Consider the following 25,838-nt stretch of genomic DNA (forward strand, 5'->3'; position numbering starts at 1 on the left):
ATCAAAATTGAATGTGAATCAGGAATTCCAAGAAAGTATTGTCTATGCAGTTTGGCATAAGATCCAGAGAAACAGCAGCTCAAACCTAGCCAGTCACATTGCTTTCACTATTTTCTTTTCTTTCCTCAGGAGCTGGAAGGGTGCTGGAAATACTAATTTAAAAAAATATACACACACATACACACACAGGTGATACTTATAGGGAACTGGCCACATCCTTGATCACATCATTTTGCATCTAATTTTAAAAGAACTCAGAGTTAAGAAGTGCATAAGCCCTTCCTATAGAAAGATATTATGTTTGCTCTTTTTTTCTCAAAATATACTTAAATTTGCTTAGTTCCATTTCTTGGCATCAGATTACCTTGTTTTGTTTTTTAAAACTCATTTCTTAATGCTGTGCCAGTTTGAGCAATTAGATATCAAGGAGTTTAAGAAGTAATAAGTTAATGCTTCTGAGTTTCAACAGGAAAAAAAAAAATGTCAAGACTTTAGAGGCTGGGTAGTAACTAGCAAAGCGGTACACTCTGGTTCATTTAGCAAGTCTGCCCAGAATGCTGCCTCTCTCTTCGGCAAAGGGTCTCACCTGCACCTGTTAACTCTGTAAGCCAGTAGACACTCAAAAATACAAAATGTTCTCAAAAAACAGTCACGGACTTCCAGTAACATCTGAAGGGCACGTGTGTACCTAACTCATGCCCGAGGGAAGAAAATGCCTTATTTTTATGGAAGTAACAAAAGTACTCGTTACAGGCAAGGGAAAATAAAAAGAACCCACACTACATGACAACTTAGAATTCCGAGCACAATTCTCATGATATCCAGAGGCATACTGCAAATGTATGAACTATTTCCCACACCTTCATTTCAAACCTAAGGCCCAGGGAAGACGGCTGAATGTGAATCAGAAATCCTAAGACGGGACTATGCATGGTGTGTGCTCCTTAACAGAAAGAATTCCAATCAGTCTGTGAATATAATCATTTATTTGTCTTTACAGTGATGATGGAAGAATGTACAGGTGTCCTCTTTCAATAAAGTATAAAAATCTGTTTATATACAGTGAAGTCACCATAAGCGCTCGTTGCGAAATTTATTTGGTACTCCTGATCTGTTCATATGAAAATTGGGGGGGGAACAAGTATTTCATGGAAGTGCTACATTTCCAGCAGATTGCACCTGGCATCAAAAGCTCAGCTTCATTTTAAGGGTCCTGCTTGATATTACAAAAAGACTAATTTTAAGTCCTGGGACTCAAAATAAACATCATTTTTGAATAATAGATATATACATCAAAAATACATCTAAAAAGGCATTGGTTAGTGCTATTAAAAAGCTCTATGTGCTCAGGTACATTTTTTTCTTACAGGCAAAACCCAGTGGAAACGTTTTTGGTCAATTCTAGGAGTTTGCTCTTCGGGGAAAGTCGGTCGAAAGTTACCTGCAAGAAAACAAACAGACTTAAGTAATTCAATGATTTCTCAGGTGAGGTCAGCAAAACTTGGAAAGCAGTGAGAGACCAGATTTCATGTAGAAAAGGATTTTTAAAGCCTTGATAGCATTTAGTTACAGCACTTTGTACATAAAAAGGACTCAACAGCTTTTTTAATTGTTTCAATTTTTTTAATTCTGAAAGAATCTTCATTTCATTTTCAAAGAAATCATATGGACTCATTTGCTTATGAAAACATTTTCTATCATTAAGTAAATCAGCATAAAATGGGAAATCACAGGGCACACAAATGAAAAAAAAATCATAGATATAGCCAAATCCAAACATATTGAGAAAATTTAGGAAGATTTCTACTAACAATGATTTATTTCACCATAATTTACTTTACTTCAGAGAATTTATAGGTAGAAACACAGTGAAGTCTTATTACTGCTTAACTTGGATGAATTATATTGTACAATTGCCAATTCAATTATTTATGTATTTGATACTCAATTGTAGCTTTAAATCTTAACACTTTTTGTTTTTATAGTTATCTTCTTGCAATCACTCCTAAAATGTTCAGCAACCTGGGCCCTCTTCTTGAGTGTAAAATCTTAAGTAACACACCAAACCTCAACCTGTTATTGAGGGGGGTTGCGTGTGTGTGCGTGTGCATGCACGCATGAGTATGTGCATATGTGTGTGCATGTGTGCGTATGCATGCTGTGTGCGCCAGTGTGTGCGCTTGTGTGCGTATGTGTGCGTGTGCATGCGTGTGTACATGTGTGGTAGTGGTGGTGTAGTCACAAGCTGTGTACAACTCTTGCGACCCATGGACTTTGTATGTGGGTATAAAACAAACAAAGGTTCATCCTGCTAAGAACCATTAGAAAGACCAGCCCTGTCATAATCCAAGGAACATACCTAAACAGAACTGCGTGGTACAGAGTCCTGCATGTCAGCAGGCATTTGAACTTGGCCATGCCTCACCTTTAGTCAAGCTAAGTCCTACCTATTCCACAGTTAATTATGAACCCCTAATTAAGTCATGTGGCCATGCTCTGGTTTATTGAACACTGTAGGTATATGTGGGGCTAAATTAGTGATTTAGGTAAATTTAGTTTTCATAATTAAGATGTACTTCTAAATGTTCTATAACCCAAAAGTCTAATGGCCTGGTCTAATAATGCCATTCTCAAGTTTAATATACGATATATATAATACCAATTTCTCCCTACCCAACATGCCGAAGTGTTGGCTACTTTTAAAATATATATTAACACTTAAATCACTCAACGTTAATTTAGTTTGTTTTCCACGTTAACCAACTTTGTGCCAAGCAATGAGAGATGCTGGCCTTTATGTGAGCCAAGTACCTAGTCCCTATAACACAAGGTCGCTTACATGCACCAGGGGGCTGCCTTGACGTCAACCTGCAAAGTAATCTGCAAAGTAGGCAAAGGTCTAGTAAAACCTCAACGACAGGACCCTTGATTTTTCCTACATTGTTTTAGGGGAAAAGTCTGGAAAACAATTAAAAGCTCTGAAGAAAAGGGCTTTCTTAGAATCGGTTCTCAGATTTCCGCACTGCACTGAAGTCTTTGGACCAAAAAAATACACTTTCAGACCCCCTGAGAGACTTTACACATATGAAGTGTGCTCATCACAGTCCAGAAAACACACCCGTGTTGGAACGGCAGACAAGATTCAGCGTCAACACAGCATCTTCCTGTCCTCGATATGGAAACCAAAAGAAAGCTACTTAAAATAGCACCAAACTGGATTTAAATGGTTCTGCATGGTCAGGAGACTGTGCGGCCAGAGGTCGCTGCTGCCGCTGACCATGTTAATGTAAAAAGTTGTAATTATTACCTGATTTCTGTGCCACTGTGGCATAAGCCACTCTGAATTAAGACAAAAGCACTGATGGGAAGGAAAGACTGAGTGAAGCAGGAACTCCTCCTCCCAGCATGTGACACCTCCTGTCTGCCCCTGTACCAAACAGGACCCCTTCCCACCCACCCAGCAGGCTCCCGTCTAAAACCTGGGCTCAGTCATCCATCCCACTCTCCCACCCTCCTATCAGTCAGTCACCCGGTCAAATCGATTCTACCGCAAAATAAATCTCAGGCTGGGTTTTCCATTTCTCTCTGCATCCACGACACCAAGACCCTCATGAAGCCACCGTCACCTCTTGCTAAGCTGCAGCAGACTCCTACCTTGGTCTCCCTGCATCAAGTCTGTGCTAGAGAGAGCAGAAAAGGAGGGGAAAGGGAGGGGTTTTTGCCTACTCTGTGACCATACTTTTATGTAGGTGACAACAGACCCCTTTACCCCAGAAAGAGACCGTGGCGGAGGCGACGGCTGCCTTGCCTCCTGCCACACCTCTCTCCCTGGCAGAGTCCTTTCCTCCCTCCTCTGCTTTGCTCCAGTTACACCTTGGAGCCCAGATCCCTCGCAAGCAGGCGCAGGGGTGTGAACATTTTCACATCATGAGAAGAAAAGGATGCACTCTGCTATGGTCCTTAAATACAAAGGGGGCCCAACAACAGCACGTACACAGGATACACAGTGGAGAAGGCTTTGCAGGAGCCGCTGAAGCTGGCTGCAAGGGCATGAGCAAGGAAATAAAAGCCCCGAGTTTCCAGGCGTCCCGGCGCTGCTTTACCTGATGCCAATCTTAGGTGTCATCTCCACTGTCCATTTCGAGGTCCATGGCCTCCGCGTCAGCAGCTCGCGACAAGATGTCTGCCATCAGTGCCTCCTCCAATTTCTTACGTACTTGCTGAACTCGCTCTTCCTGTTTCCTTTGTAAAAACAAAAGAGTAAAAAGACACCAACAATTTGGCCGGTGTTGGAACAACGATGCTGCCGACGACGTGCTTTATCTTTACTCCAAAGTCAGGAAAATTCCTCAGAAACACACACTTCCTTCTCCTTAGACTTTGCAAAAGCGACCTCTAACCCTCACAAAAACCCGGTCTCGTGGGAGATGAACTTTGCCCCAAAAGGGGGACATTCGGACAGGCAGGGAAACCCTCATCTCACAGAGAATTCCGGTAGGAGGAGGTTTATTTCAGGGACCTTTTCTTCAACTTCAAAAACTTCAAGTACATGAAGGTTCAGGGTTATTCCTATCAGGGATAATGTGAAATAAAAGTGGGAAGTGATATCGGAAAATAGGAAGGGAAAGCGACGTGCTGGGTGAAGCACCGAGAAGGACGGAAGAGGTGGAGGTGAGATGGGCCGGTTCAGCCGCCGCCTCTGGCGGCGTCGGGGAGGGGAGTCGGAGCTCTCCCCAGGGTCCGCAGCCTACGGACCGCGGGCTGTCACGACGGAGCCAAGAGCACACGACCCTGCACACGGAGGGCAGAGGAGGAGCGGACCCTTGAGCTGAGCTGAGCCGAGTAAGTGAAGAACATGCAAGGTTCTCTGGGTCCTGGGGACTCTCAAGGAACCTCCAAAGTGAGAGTTAAAAACACCAAGTCACACAAAAGAGGCAGAACTGTGACAGGAAAAACGGAGCGCACCACTGGTACCACATCTCATCCTTAAAAAGCAGGAGAAAAATGGAGAACAGCTCCCTGACAGGGAAGGAGAGAGATTCCTAAAACAGTTCCAGCAAACCAAGGCGGCAAATAGAAATTCGCCTCCCGACCCAGTGGGGAGGCAATGGTTGAAGAAACAGGAGAGAAAGGACACGCGTGGAAGCAAAAGGCTTAGAAAAGAAGCAAGAAAGGAACAGAGGCGAAGGCCCAGGTGGGAGGGCGAGCCTTGACTACAAACAGGACGAGCCGCCTCCAGAGGCCGCAGGAAAGGTGCTGGGAGGGATGCAGACTGGAGGGGGAGCAGCCCCGGGACGAGGAGGAGATGCAGCGAGGGCTCCTGAGGGCTCTGCTGCAGGAAGAAGCGCCCGTTTCTCCATCCATCGTTGAAGAAGACAAACCACGGCACTGCCCCAAACCGGGGCAAGCAGAAGGCCAGAGGGGCGATGTTCCAGAAGACTCCACTAAGATGCCCTGGGCATTCGCCCCTTGGGTCCTCAACCAGCTGTGAAGTCACGTTTGCTACAGTCTAGTCCCCACTTCTCTTTATCTCATTAGTCTATGTCCAAGGTAAGCGAAATTAACGTATGTTGTGTAACTACAAAAACTTTAGATGTCATTTTTACCAAACCATAAAAACATCACAAAGAGATAAAGGTTTAGACTTCCACCTTTTTAATGAATTTTTGAAAAGAGGGGAGCAGCCACTGAGTCAGGCTCTGTAGCCTCGATCAATATTCACAGAAACTAGAGCTGAACAGATTTTTTTTTTTCTTTTTTAGAGATGTTTTGATCCCTGGTAGCTCAGATGGTAAAGAATCTGCCTACAATGCAAGAGACTCATATTCGATCCCTGGGTTGGGAAGATGCCCTGGAGAAGGGAACAGGTACCCACTCCAGGATTCTTACCTGGAAAATTACATGGACAGAGGAGCCTGACCAGTTACAGTCCATGGGGTCGCGAAGAGTTGGACACAATTGAGCATCTACCACTTTCGTTTTTAAAGTCTTTATTGCAAGTGTTACAATACTGTTTCTGTCCTATGTTTTGGCCCTGAGGCATGTGGGATCTCAGCTCTTGGACTAGGGATCAAACCCGCACTCCTTGCGTTGGAAGGTGAAGACATAACCACTGCATCACCAGGGAAGTCCCTGGAGTTGAACAGATTTTCACACAGTGGAGCAGAGTCATGAAAAACAGGATGTTTATTTCTTACAGTTAGTCTTACATCTGGCTCAGTAACTCCAGGCTTATGATAAATGGTCATGGGCAGTCTCTCATGCCTCATAACAGAGTGTCTGCACAGCTCCCCTAGCGTCACCCCATCAGGAAGACAAAGGAAATGGGAAGAACAGCGCTTTTGGCTGGAGAAGTGTATCTGAAACTCTGACACTGGCCACTGCTCCTCTGCTGTCTTGAGCGCTGCTTCCCACATTTATGAAAACCGAAAGTAAAGCCTCTAGCGGATGTGGCAAGCAGCATTCTAACACAGCCCCAGGATGTCCCCATGGGCCCCTGGTCACATCCCAGGCAGAATTCTCTCCCCTTAAGGGCAGGAAGGACTTAGGAACACGTGATGGGATGTCATTCTATGATCAGGTTACTAATAGCTGACCCTGAGTTAATTGAAAGAGATTATCATAGAGGGCCTGACCTAATAAGAAAGAAGAGGCTTTAAAAGGGGCTGGGCCCTTCTAGAAAGCAGCAGGAGAAGGAATGTGAAGGGAGCCACGGGGCAAGGAGCTGCTGGCAGCTTCAAACTGCGACTGAGAACAGCCCGATCCTACAGCCAACAAGGGAAGAGGGGCTTCATCCCCACTAGAAAGACATGAACTCTGCAACAAGCTTAGGAGGAGCCCAGGCTCCAGAAGGCCACACAGTTCTACAGACACTCAGATTTCAGCTGTGTAAGACCCGGGACAGGGAGTCCAGTCATGGCCGCCCGGACTTCCGACCTACAGAACTGAGAGCTACAAACAGCTATTGCTTTAAACGGCGAGGTTTGTGAGAACTTATCACTGGGTATCAGAAAACAAATACGCCCGTGAAGGAGAATCGTTATCACGTTGGCTGAAAAAAAAAACATGTGCTCAATGTTGAGATCCTTAGTTGAAGGTTTAACACAAACACATTACTGGAGACACAACTGGAGAAAAGGTGATGATTCCATCTGCGGCCGTTTATTTTGAATATGTACTAACTGGAGGAGAAATGTTTGGCTTGATGATTTCTGTTTTGACAATGCGATCAAATGGACAATCCATCAGATGAGTTTACCCTAAAAGAAAAGCATCCAGATCCGGCTTGGCTGGAGAAGCATACCCGAAAATCTGACACGGGCCACCGCATCTCTTGTCTTGAGAGAGGCTTCCCACATTTATGAAAACAGGGTAAAGCCTCTGCCGGATGTGGTAAGCAGGATTCTAACACAGCCCCAAGATGTCCCCATGGGCCCCTGTCATCGGAGGACCTCAGTCAACACCCACAGGGACCTAGCAGGACCCGGGCTGATGAACTGGGTACACATTCCAGGACAGAGGGGAGCTAGCCTCCTGAGTAATTTCCTTCCTCAAGGGTAGGAACAGTCCAAAGAGCAAGCTGAATCCTTTCCTTGATTTCACACTTAAAAATAATAATAACACTGATCATAAATTCTACATCATCAAGGCATCTGAATGCAACTGTGAACCACTCTACATCTTTGCAAAAGGAACTACTTTAAAATCCAGGAAAGGCTTTCCAATTATAAACCTGGCTAGACGCAGGCATTTAACAAACAGTCTCATACCAACTTTCATGGAATTAGAAAAAAAACAAAAACAAAAAAAGAAATTAATACATATCTTTTTTAATTCAAAAGTGTCATCTGCTGGCTTGGTCTAGGAATAGTAAAGCTTTCGGGTTTACATTCAGAGGACACAAATAATGAAGTATACACCCTCTCCTATTCTTAAAGGGAATACAGAATAGTACACAGTCATTCTGGCACCGTGGGAGAGACCCACTTGCAGTGCAGGAGACAGCCTGCAATGCAGGGGACGTCGGTTTGATCCTGGGGTTGGGATGATCCCCTGGAGAAGGACGTGGTAACCCACTCCAGTATTCTTGCCTGGAGAATCCCAAGGACAGAGGAGCCTGGCCAGCTACAGTCCATGGGGTCACAAGAGTTGGACATGACTTAGCGACTAAACCACCACCACAATACAATCATTCTAAAGAATAATACTGAAATCCATAAATCCCATGTAAGAATTTCTTTGCGGTTTTAGTATCTGGAATAGTTTTGTTTCTCCTGAGCAATGGCTTGCTTATACTCCTTGAGCATTATCTGAGAGATTCGGTTTCCCTTCATAATCTGCTGCTATAAACCTAATTCGTGGCCCAGCAGCAGAAAGAGTAAAAGATGTTAATGGATGAAGCCTGCGTCTGCTTCTCATTCTCGGCTCTGTTCTACATAATAGCTTTATTTTTTTCTTTGTCTTTCTTCTCGTTTGCTTCTCATCTGGCTTCACTCGATGTATGTAATGTGTGCCTCACTATGCGTGTGTGTGCGTGTCTCTTCAGAGCCACCTTAAACCTTTACTTGAAACAAAGTTAAGTAGAGATAAACAAATCTCTAAATTGAGTTTATGTGAGATCAATAAAATCAAGGTAAGTAAATTGAATTCTGAAAACACAACTGAACTCGAAGCAGCACAGCAATGATCTGCTACTGCAGAGAGCAATCAGAACAGGCGTAACTGAATGCACGGACTCTTCAGAGCAGAAAGGCAGAACCCCAGACTGCATGGGAGACCGCAAAAACCATGTGGAGAGAGTATGACTGCTCCGTCCTTCGGGGATAATCAGGATGATGCACCTTATACAATGCTACTTTTTCCAAGCATGCGTTTGCTTTAAACATCCCACAGCATCTGTTTTACACCAGCTTTGTGAAGAAGGTCCATCACTCACTAGGGCGTGTCACTGAACCTAACAAGCAGTAAACAAAGCGTCCAGTGGGAAAGAGAAGCGTTTGAAGGCATGTCCTGCTCTCACCTAATGTCTTCATCTGTGACAATGAAAGCCTTGCAGAGGGGTTGAGATGTGTTCAGCCACACAGCGGGGTTCTTTTCCACAGCAGCAGAGACTTGCCCTGTGATGGGTGCAGAGCTTGTGTGCAAAGCACTGGCGACAGCAGATAAAAGGGTCTCATCGTTACTACCCGGACCAACTCCTGCAATTAGAAACACGCATCAGTTCTAGGACGTTTCTAGCTGTGTTGAGCAAACCGTGTGGAGCCTAAAACAACTGATTATCTTTACATTCATCTGAGATCAGCTATTTAAAACTGACACAAGCCAAAGCAGCAAAAGGTAACAGCACATTTACTTAGGTATCAACAATAAAGAATTGACATTAAGGAAACAGTGACCCAATACTTGAGTATTTTAATAAAACTTAATCAGAATTTAAAAATACATTTCCAAGGTATTAAACTTCTTAAAAAGTTGGCTACATTTCCTCATGCAAGGTCAATTATTTTTAATGATCTAAGTCCCTTCTCAAGTCATCTTACATTCAAATATCCCTATTAATGTGTCCCTAGGGTCCTGGAATCGTTTCCCCTGTAGCTTGCCATGTCTCAACACTTTTTTCTTGTGCAGGGATTTCAAAGGAAAAGCCAACGCAAGTAGGCTGTACCTACACCTTTAACAGCTTTTCAACTAACAAAATATCCACATGAATAGGATTAATCACTGTACATCCTGACTGCACATTAGGAGACTGGAACCATGGCTACATTTAAGTGCATTGCTTATAGTCCTAAACGTGTTAGACCAGTTAAAGCAATAATTTCCAAGAGCACAGAGGGATGAGACACTACTCTAACCATGAATTATGAGGATTTTTGAGCAACCCGCAATGTATCAAGATTCGGAAGCCACAGTTGCAACACTTGAAAACTAACGCTTCTCTAGAACTTGGAGTGAGCGTGTGACACCACGAGGCAGGCCAGCAGCTGAGCTCTCCACCCCGGACCCCGCTCGCTCCTGTTACTGGACCCACGGGCACCTGAGGCTTGCAGCAGCAGGTCGCGGAGGGAGAGACAGGATTAGAGATGCTGGCTGTTCTTTTGATAAGAGGAAGGGAGAAAAAAGCAAGTGCTGGGGCCTGGTGCGGCTTCGAGCAGGAAGCTGGGGACGGTCTGCCACTTAGGCTGCATTTGGGTCTAAACACGTAACATGGATTAATTTACATGACGAGCCTAATTAACCTCAAGCCAAAAGGTACACGCAGAAAAAAATACTTAGGTAAGACACCGCCCAGAAGCGTTCTGCAACCTACAAAGCGTTTCAGGTACACTGCCTCTGGGTTTACTAAAACCCACGGGGAGCATCACCCAGTGAGGCAAACAGTCCCCACAGCAAAGACCTGCGACCCTCATCACATCTGCCTCCACTGCCTCCGACACAGAGCCTGGCACACAGCAGGGACTGCTCAACTGAACTCGGAGAATACCTTGAAGACCTTTAGGGAGTTCCATGGTTTTTATAATTTGTTCTGTTACATCTGATGCACTAAGTCCTTGTAGCCTCTTCTCCCAGAAAAGCTGTAAGGCAAAACATCACTGTTAATAGATACATTCTCGGGGCAAGAAAGTAGCGCATCGATGCTGCTGAATAATGAAATTGAAATCGTATCAGTAGTTCCCTAACGTCCCCATTTTTTTTTCCCTTACAAAAAGCTAAATGATACTTCAAACATGACTTCAACGCATCATAATTCTTTCAAGTTATATGACTCAAAAACCTTTGCTTTGTCATTCTAGGCAGACTATTCACTCGTTACACCTGGTAGATTGTTATGTGCTATGCACGAGATACAGTCCTAAGTAGATAACAGTCCTTTGGAAGACATAAGGTATCTTCCAAAGTGTATTAACTTGAGTTCTTCAAAGTTTCACCTAGCATGAAAATATAATGTTACAATTTATCAGGAAAAGGAAAAACTGTATTATGTAATACCTCCTTATCCAAGAGCATTAGGGAAAGAATTTCTCCACCTATGTGATTTTTCTAAGACACAGAAGTTTAGCCCTTTGGCCTACTTTAAGGGGAACAAATGCCATTTTTTAAGGAAACTTTTCTAAAATGTTTTGCATACTTCCCTGCTTTTTAAACAGGATGCCACATTCCTGAGTGCCTCTCCTTCCGTGGTACAGAGCCTGGGTCTCCTCAGTCACTAGGTGGCCCCAGGGCATCATTCCAGCATCAGTGAGCACGCTGAAGACTCTTCCCTACCCCATAGGTCTAGCGAGATATGCAACTGCTTATTCATACACTGAACAGTCCAGGACAGTTCTGCTGCTTGATTTTAAATCCTTTCTACACTTAATTCTCTCTCCTAGTCGGCTACTGTGTGCGTGCTTGCTAAATTGCTTCAGCTGTGTCCTTCGCTTTGCAACCCTATGGACTGTAGCTTGCCAGGCTCCTCTGTCCATGGGTCTCTCTAGGCAAGAATACTGGAGAGGGTTGCCATGCCCTTCTCCAGGGAATCTTCCCAACCCAGGGATAGAACTTATGTCTCTTATATCTCCTGAATTGGCAGACGAACTCTTTACTGGGAAAGCCCAGTTGGGTATTACTTGTCATTAATGTCATTCATCCACATGAATGTATTTACTGAGCTCCTACGATGTGCTGTGCTTGGCCTGTGAACGCAACAGTAGATAAGATAGAGAGTGTCTTTGTCCTCAAGCCTCATCTCTTTTCTACTCTGTTTCATATTTACTGCAGTCCAAAAAGCAGATAAAAGAATTCCTTAGAAATTTGATAAATCTGTCTTTAATCCTGGATACCCAGGGGCCTGTCATATAGTAAATACTGAAAAAATATTTGTGTGAATGACTGATGTAGGAATAAACGGGCTCAGAATCAGGATCCTGAGGGACACATGCACCCAAGTTGAAACCCCAGCTATAGACATGACCTTGGACAAGTTCTATAACCTCAGATGTTCAATGTCCTCTGTGGACATGACTGTGGAGATTAAATAAAGCAATATATACAAACACCTATCACACAGTAGGCATAAGGTTTACTGTTTACTTTTAACAGATTTTTGAGCACTCTGAGGGCTTCCAAGCTTATGTTCTAACTTCTGAATACACGACAAGCGTCAAATAACATCTTTCCGGACAAATGAGAAGATACAGTAAAATAATTCTATTTATGGCAGAACAGTAATAGCTTAGATTATATAATAACCACAGGGCTAGCACCAAGAGTAACTTCTTTACTGTCCTTTTAAGACCTTTAGTATATGCTAACATCTCCATATACCTCCATATAAACTGTATCAGCAGCAGAATATGTAGTCAACATGTATGAGGACATGAATACATTAACCATGAACCATCATGAGGAAGTAGTAGTTAGTTCTTCTAAGTAATAGCCAAGGAACGTGATGAATGTCCTAGGAAAGTCTGCCTGCTTTTCTGGGGAAATCACAGTCACCTATGCTTTGAATATCACAACTATAGGGGAAAAAAAGCCAACAAAAATTAAAATGCAGTTAATTCGTAATGAAACAGTGAAGAGAGGAGTCAGTGAATATGAGATTAGTGTTTTAGATTATATAATTTTATAATTATATAAATGATAATTTTAAAATTATATATATAACTTAGTTTGTAAAATAAATCAACACTACCAAAAACATTATGAAAACTATATACAGAGATGATTACTAATAAATTATACCTAAAAAAATCCCAATTCTAGATTTCAAAAGTTAAATTTTTTACCTTCTATAATTTTTAATGTTTAAATTTCCATTATTTTGAAGGAAAGCACAAATTTAGAATGAAATACTTTGCAAAATAAATCTTGGCTTAAGAAACAAGTATACAGCTCTAGATTACAAGTCCTGGTATCATCAGACAGCCCTCAACAAAATCTGAAGTTGAACCTGACAGGTTGATGACCTCTCTGTAAATGAAAATGGAGGCACGTGTATTTCTGAATGTGTAAGTGTGTATATGTGTGTGTCTTTCTTCCATCCCCTACTCCCTCGGAAGTGGGAAAGGTCAGAGCAGGAAACGAGGTTAGTTTGAGAAAAGAAAACATTTAACGGGCCGAGGTCGCCACTGCCCTCCTCCCCATCCTCCCCGCCAGGCATTCAGCGCTAACGTGCCCAGCCAGGGGAGCTGCGCGTCTGTTCATGTAACCCACCTTCCCCACACCCATCTTCTCAGGTCCCTATTTGCTCTGTTCTGGAAAGAAGGGGTTCTTCGCACTTTAAAATATGTATAGAACTTATATCAAGCGGGCATTATGCCAAGTGAAGGAAGCCAGTCTTTTACATACTGTAGGAATGAATTTGTATGAAAAAGAAGAAAACTATAAGGGTGGTTGCCAGAAGTCAGGGGTGGAGGGAAGATACCACTGCAAGGGGTCAGCACAAGGGGATTCCTTGGGGGTGCTGGAACTGTACTTTATCTTTTTTTCCCATAAATACAAACTTTATCCAGCTGAAATAATTAGCATTTTCTTTGTTTTTCCAAGCAAACTGGTCAAAGACGATCAGTTTGTACTATCTCCGTTCTCCCAGGCCCATTTCAACTTTATTATCCTACCCCCTATTCCATGGATTTCCATTACATTTACTCTAAAGGTTAGTCAGCTCCTCTCACCAAATGCAGTGACCTTTCCTGACTGGTCACTTTGGAGCCCTGAATGTACTGGAGGGGTTCAGGGAAAGGGGGGGGGGGTCTTCCTCTGCCTGACATTAGGCTCTCAGACCTCCTTGTTTATGTATTCCGTGGGATTACTAGGCGACTAACTGTGGGCATCTGGAGTTCTTCCTATTGCATTAACATTAGAAACAGAGACAGAAATATGGAAAAGACGAGGCTCCCTACATTTGAAAGGAGTCCTCCGTCAGTACTTGGAGAAACTCTTTAATGCGCTCTCACTCTAAGTCAGTACATCCCTCCCTACTCCCCGCTGATCAGGCCCTCCTCTGATATCACCTTGCAGTAGAGAAGAGAACTGGAGAGCTCCCACATGTACTTTCTAGGGCCAATGGTCTGGGCAACGCCCTATCCAGCCAACCAGTTGATGGAGAAGCATAGGACAGGATTAACAGTCACACAAAACCAAAAAAGTATCTAAAATGTCACTGACAGGGACAGTCCAGCTTTGAAGAAACCATCTTACTAGAAAGTGGAGTTCATCTCCACACCTTTGCTCTTCATATGACCGTAAGTGAAGTCGCTCAGTCGTGTCCGACTCTTTGCGACCCCGTGGACAGTAGCCTGTACCAGGCTCCTCCATCCATGGGATTTTCTAGACAAGAGTACTGGAGTGGGTTGCCATTTCCTTCTCCAGGGAATCTTCCCAACCCAGGGATCAAACCCAGGTCTCCCGCATTGTAGACAGATGCTTTACCATCTGAGCCACCAGGGGAAGTCCCACATGACTGTAGGAAGTACCTCTATGACATCGCTGGAAACTGCTCTACGTACTTTATCTAAGGGCCCCAGAAGACAAGCATGATGGCGGATGGTGAAAGCTGCTGCTTTGGTAAATGATCAAATCTGTTTCCTGAAAGGACAATCAACCCAGAATACAACTACACCATTTTCTTTTCTTAATAGCTGCATGTTGGACAAATCCCTTACAAGTGATATCCAAGATGAAAATGAGGAGGACACAGGGATCTCAAACAACCCATCACAACACACACATACACACACCCCCCACACACACCCACCCACCCCTGTTCTGATGGGCTGGGAACTAAGGCTGATCGTGTTTATTCAGACCATCCTCCACCACCCTGAGCTTAATAATACATACTCTGAAGGAATCTGTGCTCTTGGGAGGATGTCAGAACAGAATGGTTTACCAGGAAAAAGTAAGTAGAGAATCGATCCAAATTCAGCAGATGTTCTTTTAGTGCCCATTAGATACAAAGCATTTTGCTGGGGATGGTTATCAGGACAGCCGGCAATCACTGCCCACTAGCTGCTTACTGTTTGGTGAAACTGTTTTCTAGTAAAACTCTAGAAGGGAGACTGTGTTAACCGCAATAATGAAGATACAATATTAACTTGAATTTGGGAGAATCTGGAAAGGCTTTTAGGACGAGGCAGCTCTGCAAAAATGTGTTAGGAATTCTGTAGAAGAGGAAAGACTTCTCCAAGCCAAGGAAACAGCTTAAGCAAAGGCAAGGCGAGACAGAGAGTGTGGGTCAGTATTTCTAGATGATTTTTACACGTCAGAATAACCAGGGTGGCTTACTGTACAGGCATGTTCTGAGACCTCAGCCCTAAAGATTCCATTCAGTAGGTCTGGGGTTGGAGAGCTGGTTTTATGTTATTCTACAAGCGTCTTAGGTACCTCTGAGGGACGCGGGGGATCTCGATCTGAGAAAGGCTGGTCTGGTCTGCGCTGAGAGCACAGCAGTGCACACACGAGGCTGTGTACCCCAATCACCGAGATCTCCGAGTTATTCCCGATTCTGCTAGACAGAGAAGGCAATGGCAACCCACTCTAGTACTCTTGCCTAGAGAATCCCTTGGACAGAGGAGCCTGGTGGGCTGCTGCCCATGGGGTCGCACAGAGTCGGACACGACTGACGCGACTCAGCATGCAACATGCTAGACGATTAGACGACGTATCACGCTGTCCCCTTCTCGCAGAGGACTGGAGGCAGACACTCGCTTTTCTGTTTTTCATTGCAGGAGGATGTGTCAAAGCATATTTAAGAGTATTCCAAACTGTTCAGGGGTAAGCAGAGAAAGGGCTCACCCAAAGATCTGTTTGTGCCCAGGCACATTCTCCTGGCGGAATAAGAGGAGGAGGACGACTCCCGCTTACCCATCGAGCCCTTCCCTTCAGCCTGGCACTGTGCTCAGGGCTCCACATATAGAATTTGGTTAGTCTTTCCTACAGTGTTTCGAAGAAAACATTATCAGTACCCCCTGGCAGTAACTCATCAAAGGGGCACGACTAGTCAGGGGTGCAGCTGGAATTAAAAGCCAGGTCAGTGATTAGACAGTCCTCCGCTCAACAAGTGGAAGCTCTAGGAGAGTATTTACACGCATGCCTCTGTGTTTAACAAGCCCGAGACCCTTCTGGTCAGGAAATCAAAGGCAGACGAAAATCAGCAACTGCTGAGAAAGTTATCAGGCTGCTTTTAATCCATTTACCTACGAAGTGATACTGCGTTAACTGTGCATTGTAGGCGATCTGTGCCAATGCCACGCTCTTCTTCACGCAGAATTAAGAAGCCCGTCTGTGTGATGTATTTAGGCTAAAGCTGGCACAGACTTTTATGACAATCTCAAAAGAGACGTGGGAGCAGCTCACATGATGAAAACTGAAGAATCGGTATAAAATATATCCTCTACAAATTAGCCTTCTCGGAATTAACTACGAATAGCAATGACATCTGAACACCCCCCGTTTTTTTTATTTGGTGGATAGAAATTAAAGAGTGAGATTTCTACTCCAAGAAAGCACTTTCTGAGAAGTCACACTAACCATGGAGTGTCAGCAGACGTTTCATGAAACAGGAGAGATGGCGTGCTTTATGGAGCATATAGCATGGAAGGCTTGAGTTTTTTCTATAATACTGTATACGGTTACTTTTATGCTAATATTGATTTCTCATAAACACACGGAAAAGCATCTAGATCAAACATACATTTTCATCCACCATTAGATTTCATTTGAAACGCACTGTGTGGTGTTTTTTAAAAAATTCACCAATGAAAAGAAACTGACTTGTCATGTATGCTCACGACCTCAAGTTCAGAGTCAGCCTGGAGGGCAGGAAGGATGAACTTCTGAGAAGCTGAGTGAACTGGGATTGGCCTTCAGAGTCAGACTGACCCTGATTCAAACCTATGCTATGTCACTCACTAGCTTTATAAACTCAGACAACTATCACAATATGTTCTGGCTTCCTGCCCTAGGGAATGGGACAATAAAAGCAATCTCAAATGGTTACGGACACTACGTGAGGAGGTTTTATCAACACTTGAAGATAACCTCTAGACAGCAAACAGCAGTTTACTACTTAGTTTTTGCCCATGGCATCTAGTACACTGCTGATCACATCATAGCACCTACTATGCATTAAAATTAATACATATAAACGGAGCAAAGAGAGTTGGCTCTGAAAGGCACATACTCACAAATGAAGACTGAGGCATGGCCTTTATTCCGATCTGCTCTTCCAGGCTCCGAGTTTCAGCGGGGGAGCTTTCTTGCTACTCTAAGTATCATCAAACCCTTCCCTTTCCGTTTCTCATGCAAGCCCGTCTGCCTCCCTCTCGGCCCAAGGCTAGCTGGGAGAACTCTAGTATAAAGCAGGAGCAGCTACACAGGTTGCAGGGCTCCAGACAAAATGGAATCAGAGGGGTCTTGTTCAGAAACCCTGATGATGGTCTCACGATGACAGTAGAGCCCCTGAGCAGGCACCGAGCCCTAGCAAGTGAGTGCTCCGGCCACGAGCCCGTGAAGCCAGAAGGGGTGGTGAGTTCCGAGCAGGGTGGGAAGGAGGCAAGACCAGCAGAGACTGAGACCCCTGTGCTGCGGAGGGTACCTAGGGAAATGCCGGGGTGTAATCTCATTGTGTGACTACCTTAAAAGAAGCAGGACAACGGAAAGTCGCTCTGGCTACGCAACAATGAAGGAAACTTTCCCTCCCTTCTCATCAAAGCAGCCCAAGGATTCCTCCTCCCCACTGCGGCTCCGCATCTGGACAGAGTAGAGAGGCCGCCTGCTAGTGACTCAGCAGTTCAGCTGTACAGCAGGAAGAGGGGAAACCCGGCAAATGACGAGACCACAATGGGGAAGGACGGAATCTAAAGACGGATGGGAAGTTTGTTCTATTTAAAGGCTAGTGGATAACGTGGAAGCTTTTCCTGAAACTGTAATTTCCTTGTTATTTTTACCCCGTCTATTTCCATGTTGTGATGAGAACAGAGCCCTTAGAAAAACAGAAAAACTTCAAAAGGGCTCTGAGCTTGTTTCAAGAACAGAAGGTCAGAGAAAACCTGGAAACAAACTACATTTCTGTTCTGCAGTGAAGCAAAAAGCGGGAAAACAAAACCTCAAGCCAGCAGCAGTGGCCTAGAATGGAGTTTCTCAATCTTGGCGTTACTGACATTTGGGGTTGGATAATTCTGGGTTCTCGATGTTTAGCGACATCCACGGTCTACGCCCACCAGATACCAGTAGCATTGCTCAAGTTGTGACAGCAAAAAATGTCTCTGGATGCTGCCAAATCTCCCCGGGGTATTTGTGGTTGGGACAGGGAGGATAAAATCAGGTTTGGCTGAGAACCAGGGGTCCAGAGAAAGAGAAAGGGAACGGGAGAACATAAGGTCTGCAGTGGCAGGGGCCCAGATCTCACATCTAAAACAGAAGGGAGACCCCGCCCTTGGCACACAAATCGCCTCGGCCAGCTCCTGCCTCCACTTCCGGAGTCTCCGCCCCAGCTCTTGACTCCTGGGCCTTATCACAAGAGCGCTAAGTGGCCTGCAGCTGAGAGCACCTTCTGTCACTGCCAGACAGCCAGGGGGCGAGCAAGATAAAGCGGAAGTGGGAGAAACACTTCTTACCGAAAGAGATGAAATTGAACACACTTTGGTGCAGAGCTTAAAGCGTCTGCCTGCAATGTGGGAGACCTGGGTTCGATCGCTGGGTCAGGAAGATCCCCTGGAGAAGGAAATGGCAACCCACTCCAGTATTCTTGCCTGGAGAATCCCATGGACGGAGGAGCTTGGTGGGCTACAGTCCAGGGGTCGCAAAGAGTTGGACACGACTGAGCGACTCACTTTCACTTTCACTTTCCTGATAAAAAGATGGCTATAAGCAGTGGTTATTTTTAATAATTCAGACACACTTAGGAAATGCAGGTTTGATTCCTGGATCGGGATGATCCTCTGGAGAGGGGAATGGCTATCCACTCCACTATTCTTGCATGGAAAATCTCATGGGCTGAGGAGCCTGGGAAATCTGTATGCAGGTCAGGAAGCAACAGTTAGAACTGGACATGGAACAACAAACTGGTTCCAAATAGGAAAAGGAGTACGTCAAGGCTGTATATTGTCACCCTGCTTATTTAACTTATATGCAGAGTACATCATGAGAAACGCTGGACTGGAAAAAACACAAGCTGGAATCAAGACTGCCGGGAGAAATATCAATCACCTCAGATATGCAGATGACACCACCCTTATGGCAGAAAGTGAAGAGGAACTAGAAAGCCTCTTGATGAAAGTGAAAGAGAGTGAAAAAGTTGGCTTAAAGCTCAACATTCAGAAAACGAAGATCATGGCATCTGGCCCCATCACTTCATGGGAAATAGATGGGGAAACAGTAGAAACAGTGTCAGACTTTATTTCTTGGGGCTCCAAAATCACTGCAGATGGTGAATGCGGCCATGAAATTAAAAGATGCTTACTCCTTGGAAGAAAAGTTATGACCAACCTAGATAGTATATTCAAAAGCAGAGACATTACTTTGCCAACTAAGGTCCATCTAGTCAAGGCTATGGTTTTTCCAGTAGTCATGTGTGGATGTGAGAGTTGGACTGTGAAGAAGGCTGAGCACTGAAGAATTGATGCTTTTGAACTGTGGTGTTGGAGAAGACTCCTGGGAGTCCCTTGGACTGCAAGGAGATCCAACCAGTCCATTCTGAAGGAGATCAACTCTGGGATTTCTTTGGAAGGAATAATGCTCAAGCTGAAACTCCAGTACTTCGGTCACCTCATGCAAAGAGCTGACTCATTGGAAAAGACTCTGATGCTGGGAGGGATTGGGGGCAGGAGGAGAAGGGGACAACAGAGGATGAGATGGCTGGATGGCATCACGGACTCGATGGACGTGAGTCTGAGTGAACTCCGGGAGTTGGTGATGGACAGGGAAGCCTGGCATGCTGCAATTCATGGGGTCGCAAAGAGTAGGACAAGACTGAGCGACTGAACTGAACTGAACTGAGGAGCCTGGGGTCGCAAAGAGTCGGATCTGGCTGAGAGACTAACACTTTCACTTTCGCTTTCGACTTAATGGTCTCTTGTGGGCTGGTCTGGGATGCTAGAACCATTTATAATGATCATTTCTACTGGAAGATGCAGAATTTCAAACGACCAAAACATGACATTTTATATCTCAACCTGTAAGGTGAAAAGCATCTGTGTGTGTACAGATTTTAGAGGCAGTTCCTTGTTATAACCACAGGATCAGAGAACACACGTGTGTGCAAAAACATCACTGATGACCAAGAACAACATAGCTCCATTCGGAATGACTCCAGATGCTCAAGCATAGGGTACAACAACAGAACAGAACCATGAGCTGATTTTTACCATTTTAACTTCCATAAATTCTTAGTATGTAGCTATCCGTAGGGCCCGGACAATTCCAAATTAAAAGTCCAGGGAAACAGCATCTTGCCAAATTGAGCCAGAGGAAAACTTAAAACTGAGATCTTCATATACATTTTATATCTTGTCTTAAAATACAACTGTTACCTTTTGAAATTACAATCTCCATTAGGAAAAACTATATTTAACTGAACTATATAGAAGCACACAGAGATTTCAATAATGAAACTAAATTCATCTAAAATTGCTAACGAGTCAAACCGCCATGCCCTGGAGATCGCCCCTGGACCACTTCACCCTTCCCTCACCTCCCTTCTGTCTCCTGGACCCTGCTGTCTTTCTAAGGGCTTCTCTACACACGATGCCTGGTCATATCCTGTCCTGCCTCCTTCTGATCCTGCCCATAGCTATGCCCAAATCCTTCTCTCACACGTTCCAGGCTACTCCTTCCTCTCCTCGGGCTTCTTCCCCTGACATGGCGGATACACTGGAACACGGCTAACAGAGAAAGTGTCCTTATTTACCTTATTGTTATTGCTCAGTCACTAAGTCATGTTCAGCTCTTTTTGCAACCCTATGGACTGCAGCCCGCCAGGCTTCTCTCTCCATGGGATTCTCCAGGCAAGAATACTGGAGTGGGTTGCCATGTCCTTCTCCAGGGGATCTTCCTGACCCAGGGATAGAGCCCACGTCTCCCACACTGGTAGGTGGATTCTTTGCCATGGAGCCACCTCGGAAGCCCTTATTTTATTACAGCTCCTTCAAACCACCTGTCTTCTTCCTTCCACTAAGGGAGAAACTTTCTTATTTCCTCATCTTCCATTCCTTCCTTCTAACCTGGATTCTACTAATATTATGTTAACTGACCTTCCCAAGGTCACAGTAACCTTCTAATTAACAAATCCAATTCCTGATTCAACCCTCTTCTGCCTTACTTCCCTGTTGCCATCGCCTGCTGTCAGAAAATCTATGGAAGTTTGCCTTTTATGATGGTTTTCTGTATGTTTCTGTATTTTCTATCACTGTTAAGCAACAAATTAATACCCCTGATAGTAACTGTCAAAGATATAGGACTATAAGCATTTTTTTGTACTGAAAGAAAATATTTAAAATGTGTAAGATGTAATATACCTTTTAAAGTACTTAAAGACAGAAGTGTTAATACTTCGTAAAGAAGAGGAAATAAAAGTTACCTTTAGAATCTAGTCATTACATGAATTTTAACTTACACAGTCTTCATCTCTGTCAAGAGCATGATGCGAGACACTCAAATTTTGGGGGATGAATTTATAGCTAAGTATGGGCTTCCCAGGTGGCTCAATGGGAAAGAATCCACCTGCCAATGCAGGAGACGCAGGTTCAATCTCTGGGTTGGGAAAATCCCCTGGAGAAGGGAATGGCAACCCACTCCAGTATTCTTGCCTGGAGAATCCATGGCCAGAGGGGTCACCCATGGGGTCGCAAAGACTCAGACATGACTCAGCGACTAAACAGCAGCAGGATCAGGGTAATAGGAAAACCCTGCCGTGAAAATTTAATGCTTCAGTCCGGACTCAACCATCACGTGGATGTGCTATCTTAGGAAGTCACTTAATCCCCTTTGAATGTATTTTCACTAGTAAAATAGAAATACTAATAACTGCCTTATATACCTCAGAAGATAAACACTGATAAATAGGGAAGAAGTTCTTTGAAAACATAAGCATTTTATTGAATTGCCCAGAGTATTTTCTCATGTTAGGATTTCATAATTTCAATGAATATCTTATTCACTTTTCTAAGGCTCTTGCTAAATCTGATCAAAGAACAAAGGATCTTGTCATGTATTTGCGGACTAAAGCAAAACCCCAAAAATGCTCACTTTATATTCAGTGACTCATGAGAAGCTAAATGTGCAAGACATGGGGTTAGAGCTGCACAAATGATGCTTCCTGCCCAGAAGGAATCTGCTGTCCAGTTTATAAACCACTGTATTTCAAACCAACCCCGTATGATATTCGAGTCATCTAGTTTGGGTCAGCAAAAACAGCTTAACTTAAATACCATGGCTTGCAAACATCAAAAGGCAAACATGAGCTACCCTCTTATTTTGGGGGAGTGACCTAGGAAGAAAAGGCTGGATAATGACAAGAAAATTATTACGTAAATCAAGGAAAAGCTTGATTCATGTGGCTGTGCAAACTATAGTGAGATCTCTTGCTAAGGCAAAAGATAACAATTTGGGCTAAGAGAAGATGGAAGGAGGAAGCAAAAGGCAAAAACTGGAGTTGAAGGGGATGGAGGTACAGTAGCTGTCTGCTGCAGCTGCTCGCCTGGACTTTGTCATGAACACAACTCACACAAAGTGGGCGGTAATATACCTGAAAGGGGCCTACTATGCTAAGACAACCATGGAATCGGAGTACTCGTTCGTAAGGCCCCTAAGCTTTTCATGTGGCACTCCTGCAGGAAAAGTTGTAGCAATAATCTTATTAATACATAAGAGTCCATGTGAGGACACAGGTATGCTCCTTTATTTCTTCTGTGTCACATTTCCACACAGCTAAGATTACCTGCTCAGTGTTTGTTTTCCTTCTTAGATTAGAAGTTTAATAAGGACCGGATGCATGACTGAATTATATGTTTGTATCTGCCTGCCAATGCCAGAGATGCAAGAGACACAGGTCTGATCCCTATCCCCTGGAGGAGGAAACGGTAACCCGCTCCAGTATTCCTGCCTGGAAAAGTCTATGGACAGAGGAGTCTGGTGGACTACAGTCCACGGGGTTGCAAAGAGTGGGACGCAACTGCACGACGGAGCACTCACACACACAGCATCATAAGAGAAGCAACAATACATGCTGTTGAACAGATGAATTAATCATGTCAAAACCCCATTCAACAGCAAGAACTTCGGTCCCTGATAGATAAGGAGCTATCATTAGCTGTTTATCAGAAAAGATGCCCTTCAGAAGAGCTTTCCTGAAACTAATTTCAATAGTATAAATTAATTCCTCATTTTATACAGGGGCATTACTAGATTCTATTTCCTTTTTAATATCAATAAATCAAGAAATAAAAATATATACATATTATTTAAAGCATGACATTGAGCAACCACTAGAACTAAAATCAGGTTACCAATCCTCAAAATTATCAGAAGAATTTAAATGGAAAGCTCAGACCTGAAAACAAAAATACTGATACCAGAAAATGACAAAAAAATATAAGAACAGTATATAAATAGAACGATAGAATCAAGACCAAACATATCTATAAAATAAATAAATGTAATGATCAACTCAGCTATAAAAGAAGAAAAGACCATCGAGTCAGATAGAAAAAAATCAACTGCATGCTTTATGCAAAAAAAAGAAAAAATCTCTAAAGATAAAGGGACTCAGAAAACTGCCAATGACAATGAAGAGTAAAGAAAAAGCAAGCAAATATAGAATGAGAAAACAAAAGTCTCAATATTACTAGAAAATTACTTTAAGGCAATAAGTGGGAAATAAGACAAAGCTTAACCTATTGTGTAACTAACTAGCTTCTATAAAATAAATATGATCTTAATAAGTTAATTTGGCTTTCCATGGGGAAATAGGCATGTATAGACCGAGTTCAAAACTTGTTAAGAAAGCTCCCCCCAATACTTCATCCCACCTTTCATCTAGATAATACCAACATCAGAGAAAAGATAATACAACAGATACTACAAAACTGAAAAACATTACTAGAAAATATAACACTATTTGAATATTTTGAATAATGGTGAACAACGTATACCATTAATTTGAAAATTATGGAATGCACAGGTTCCTAGAAAAACACATTCTCAAAACTGTTATAAGAAATAGAAACTATGAATATTCATCCATGTACTAATTAAATATATTGAATCTACAATTTCAAGCCTTCCCATTTAAAAACAACAACAAATTAGGCTGAGATGACTTCACAAATAAGTCTTCCAAACATTTAAAGAAAAGTAGCAATCTTACACAAACTCTTCCAGAGAATATTCAGAGAGGTCACCTCCCAGATTATTCTACAAGGCCAACAAAACCTTGAGAAGAAAATCATGAGAAAGGAAAAATACAAGTCAATCTTTCTTGTGAATATAAAAGCAAAAAATCCTAAACAAAATAACAGTAAATCTAAACAGTGATAACACATCATGACTACACTGAGCTTATTAATCCAGGAATTCAAGGTATGTTCTCCAATCAAAAAATCAAGCACTGCAATTTCTCACATCAACCAATCACTGTAATTCACTATGTTAACAGAATAAAGGATATTTTATCATTTAGTTATTAGACAGAGAAAATAATTTGATAAAATTCAATACACATTCACGAAAAATATTCTTAGTAAACTAAAGTGAATTTTCTTAATTTGAGGATATTTACAAAAAAAAAAAAAAAAAAAACCTATAACAAGCATCATATTTAATGGAAAGTCATTCAAAATATTCCCTGGTATTACAATAACCAATGAGGATATCTGCTATCACTTTTATTCAAGATTATACTGGCATCTGAAGCCAGTGAAAAGAGACAAGGAAAAATCATTTAATGTTTAACGACTGGCAAGGAAGAAGTAAAACTCTTGTTTGTAGATGATATGCTTGCTTGTTCATGAATAAGGTTGGAGAGACTCACTGATTATTTAATAAGTTAATTTAGGAAGATAACTGAACACATAGTATATAAAATTCAGCTTATTTCTACATATTAACAACAGACAACTAGAAAAAATTTTAATGTAATCAGAATAGCATCAAAAAACAACAATATCAACAAATGAAAGACGTAACAGATCTCTAGACTGCAAACAACAAAATGTTAATGGTGGGACATATGAGGTTAGTTAACTATAAGACTTAGTATTGCGAAAACGCTAATTCGCCCCCAAATTGGTCTATAGATTTAAATCCTGGCAGGTTTTGAAGAAGACTAGACAAGCGGACGGAGAAGGCAATGGCACCCCACGCCAGTACTCTTGCCTGGAAAATCCCATGGACGGAGGAGCCTGGTAGGCTGCAGTCCATGGGGTTGCTAAGAGTCAGACACAACTGAGCAGCTTCACTTTCACTTTTCACTTTCTTGCGTTGAAGGAAATGGCAACCCACTCCAGTGTTCTTGCCTGGAGAATCCCAGGGATGGCGGAGCCTGGTGGGCTGCTATCAATGGGGTCGCACAGAGTCGGCCACGACCGAATTGACTTAGCAGCAGCAGCAGATAAGCTGAGTCTAAAATGTACGTGGAAATGACAATAGCCAAGACTAACCAAGATAATCTCAAATGAAGAATAACGAAGCTAGAAAACTTACACTACTAGATATCAAGTTCAACAAAACAAACAGGCCAATGAAACAGAACAGAGTGCAGAAACAAATTCACATGTACAAACAGACCAAAGGAACAGCATGGACCAGAAACAGATTTTCACAAGACTTTCACTTATACATTTCATGTATCACAGAGG

The 25,838-nt window shown here is 43.1% G+C and overlaps 1 protein-coding gene across 1 annotated transcript in view; it reads right to left on the bottom strand.

The window, feature by feature from the left end:
• MBD2 (methyl-CpG binding domain protein 2) overlaps window positions 964-25,838 on the bottom strand; it is a 67,861-nt gene continuing 42,986 nt past the window's right edge. Inside the window, exons 4-7 of the mRNA XM_018039537.1 lie at window positions 10,484-10,574; window positions 9,020-9,197; window positions 4,104-4,242; window positions 964-1,441 (exon numbers count right to left, since the gene is read on the bottom strand). Of these exons, the coding sequence (XP_017895026.1) occupies window positions 4,116-4,242; window positions 9,020-9,197; window positions 10,484-10,574 (396 nt within the window). The 3' untranslated portion in view covers window positions 964-1,441; window positions 4,104-4,115. The remainder of the gene's footprint in view (window positions 1,442-4,103; window positions 4,243-9,019; window positions 9,198-10,483; window positions 10,575-25,838) is intronic.

The sequence above is a fragment of the Capra hircus genome, chromosome 24 (assembly GCF_001704415.2).
Source record: "Capra hircus breed San Clemente chromosome 24, ASM170441v1, whole genome shotgun sequence".
In the NCBI taxonomy this organism is placed as follows: domain Eukaryota; kingdom Metazoa; phylum Chordata; class Mammalia; order Artiodactyla; family Bovidae; genus Capra; species Capra hircus.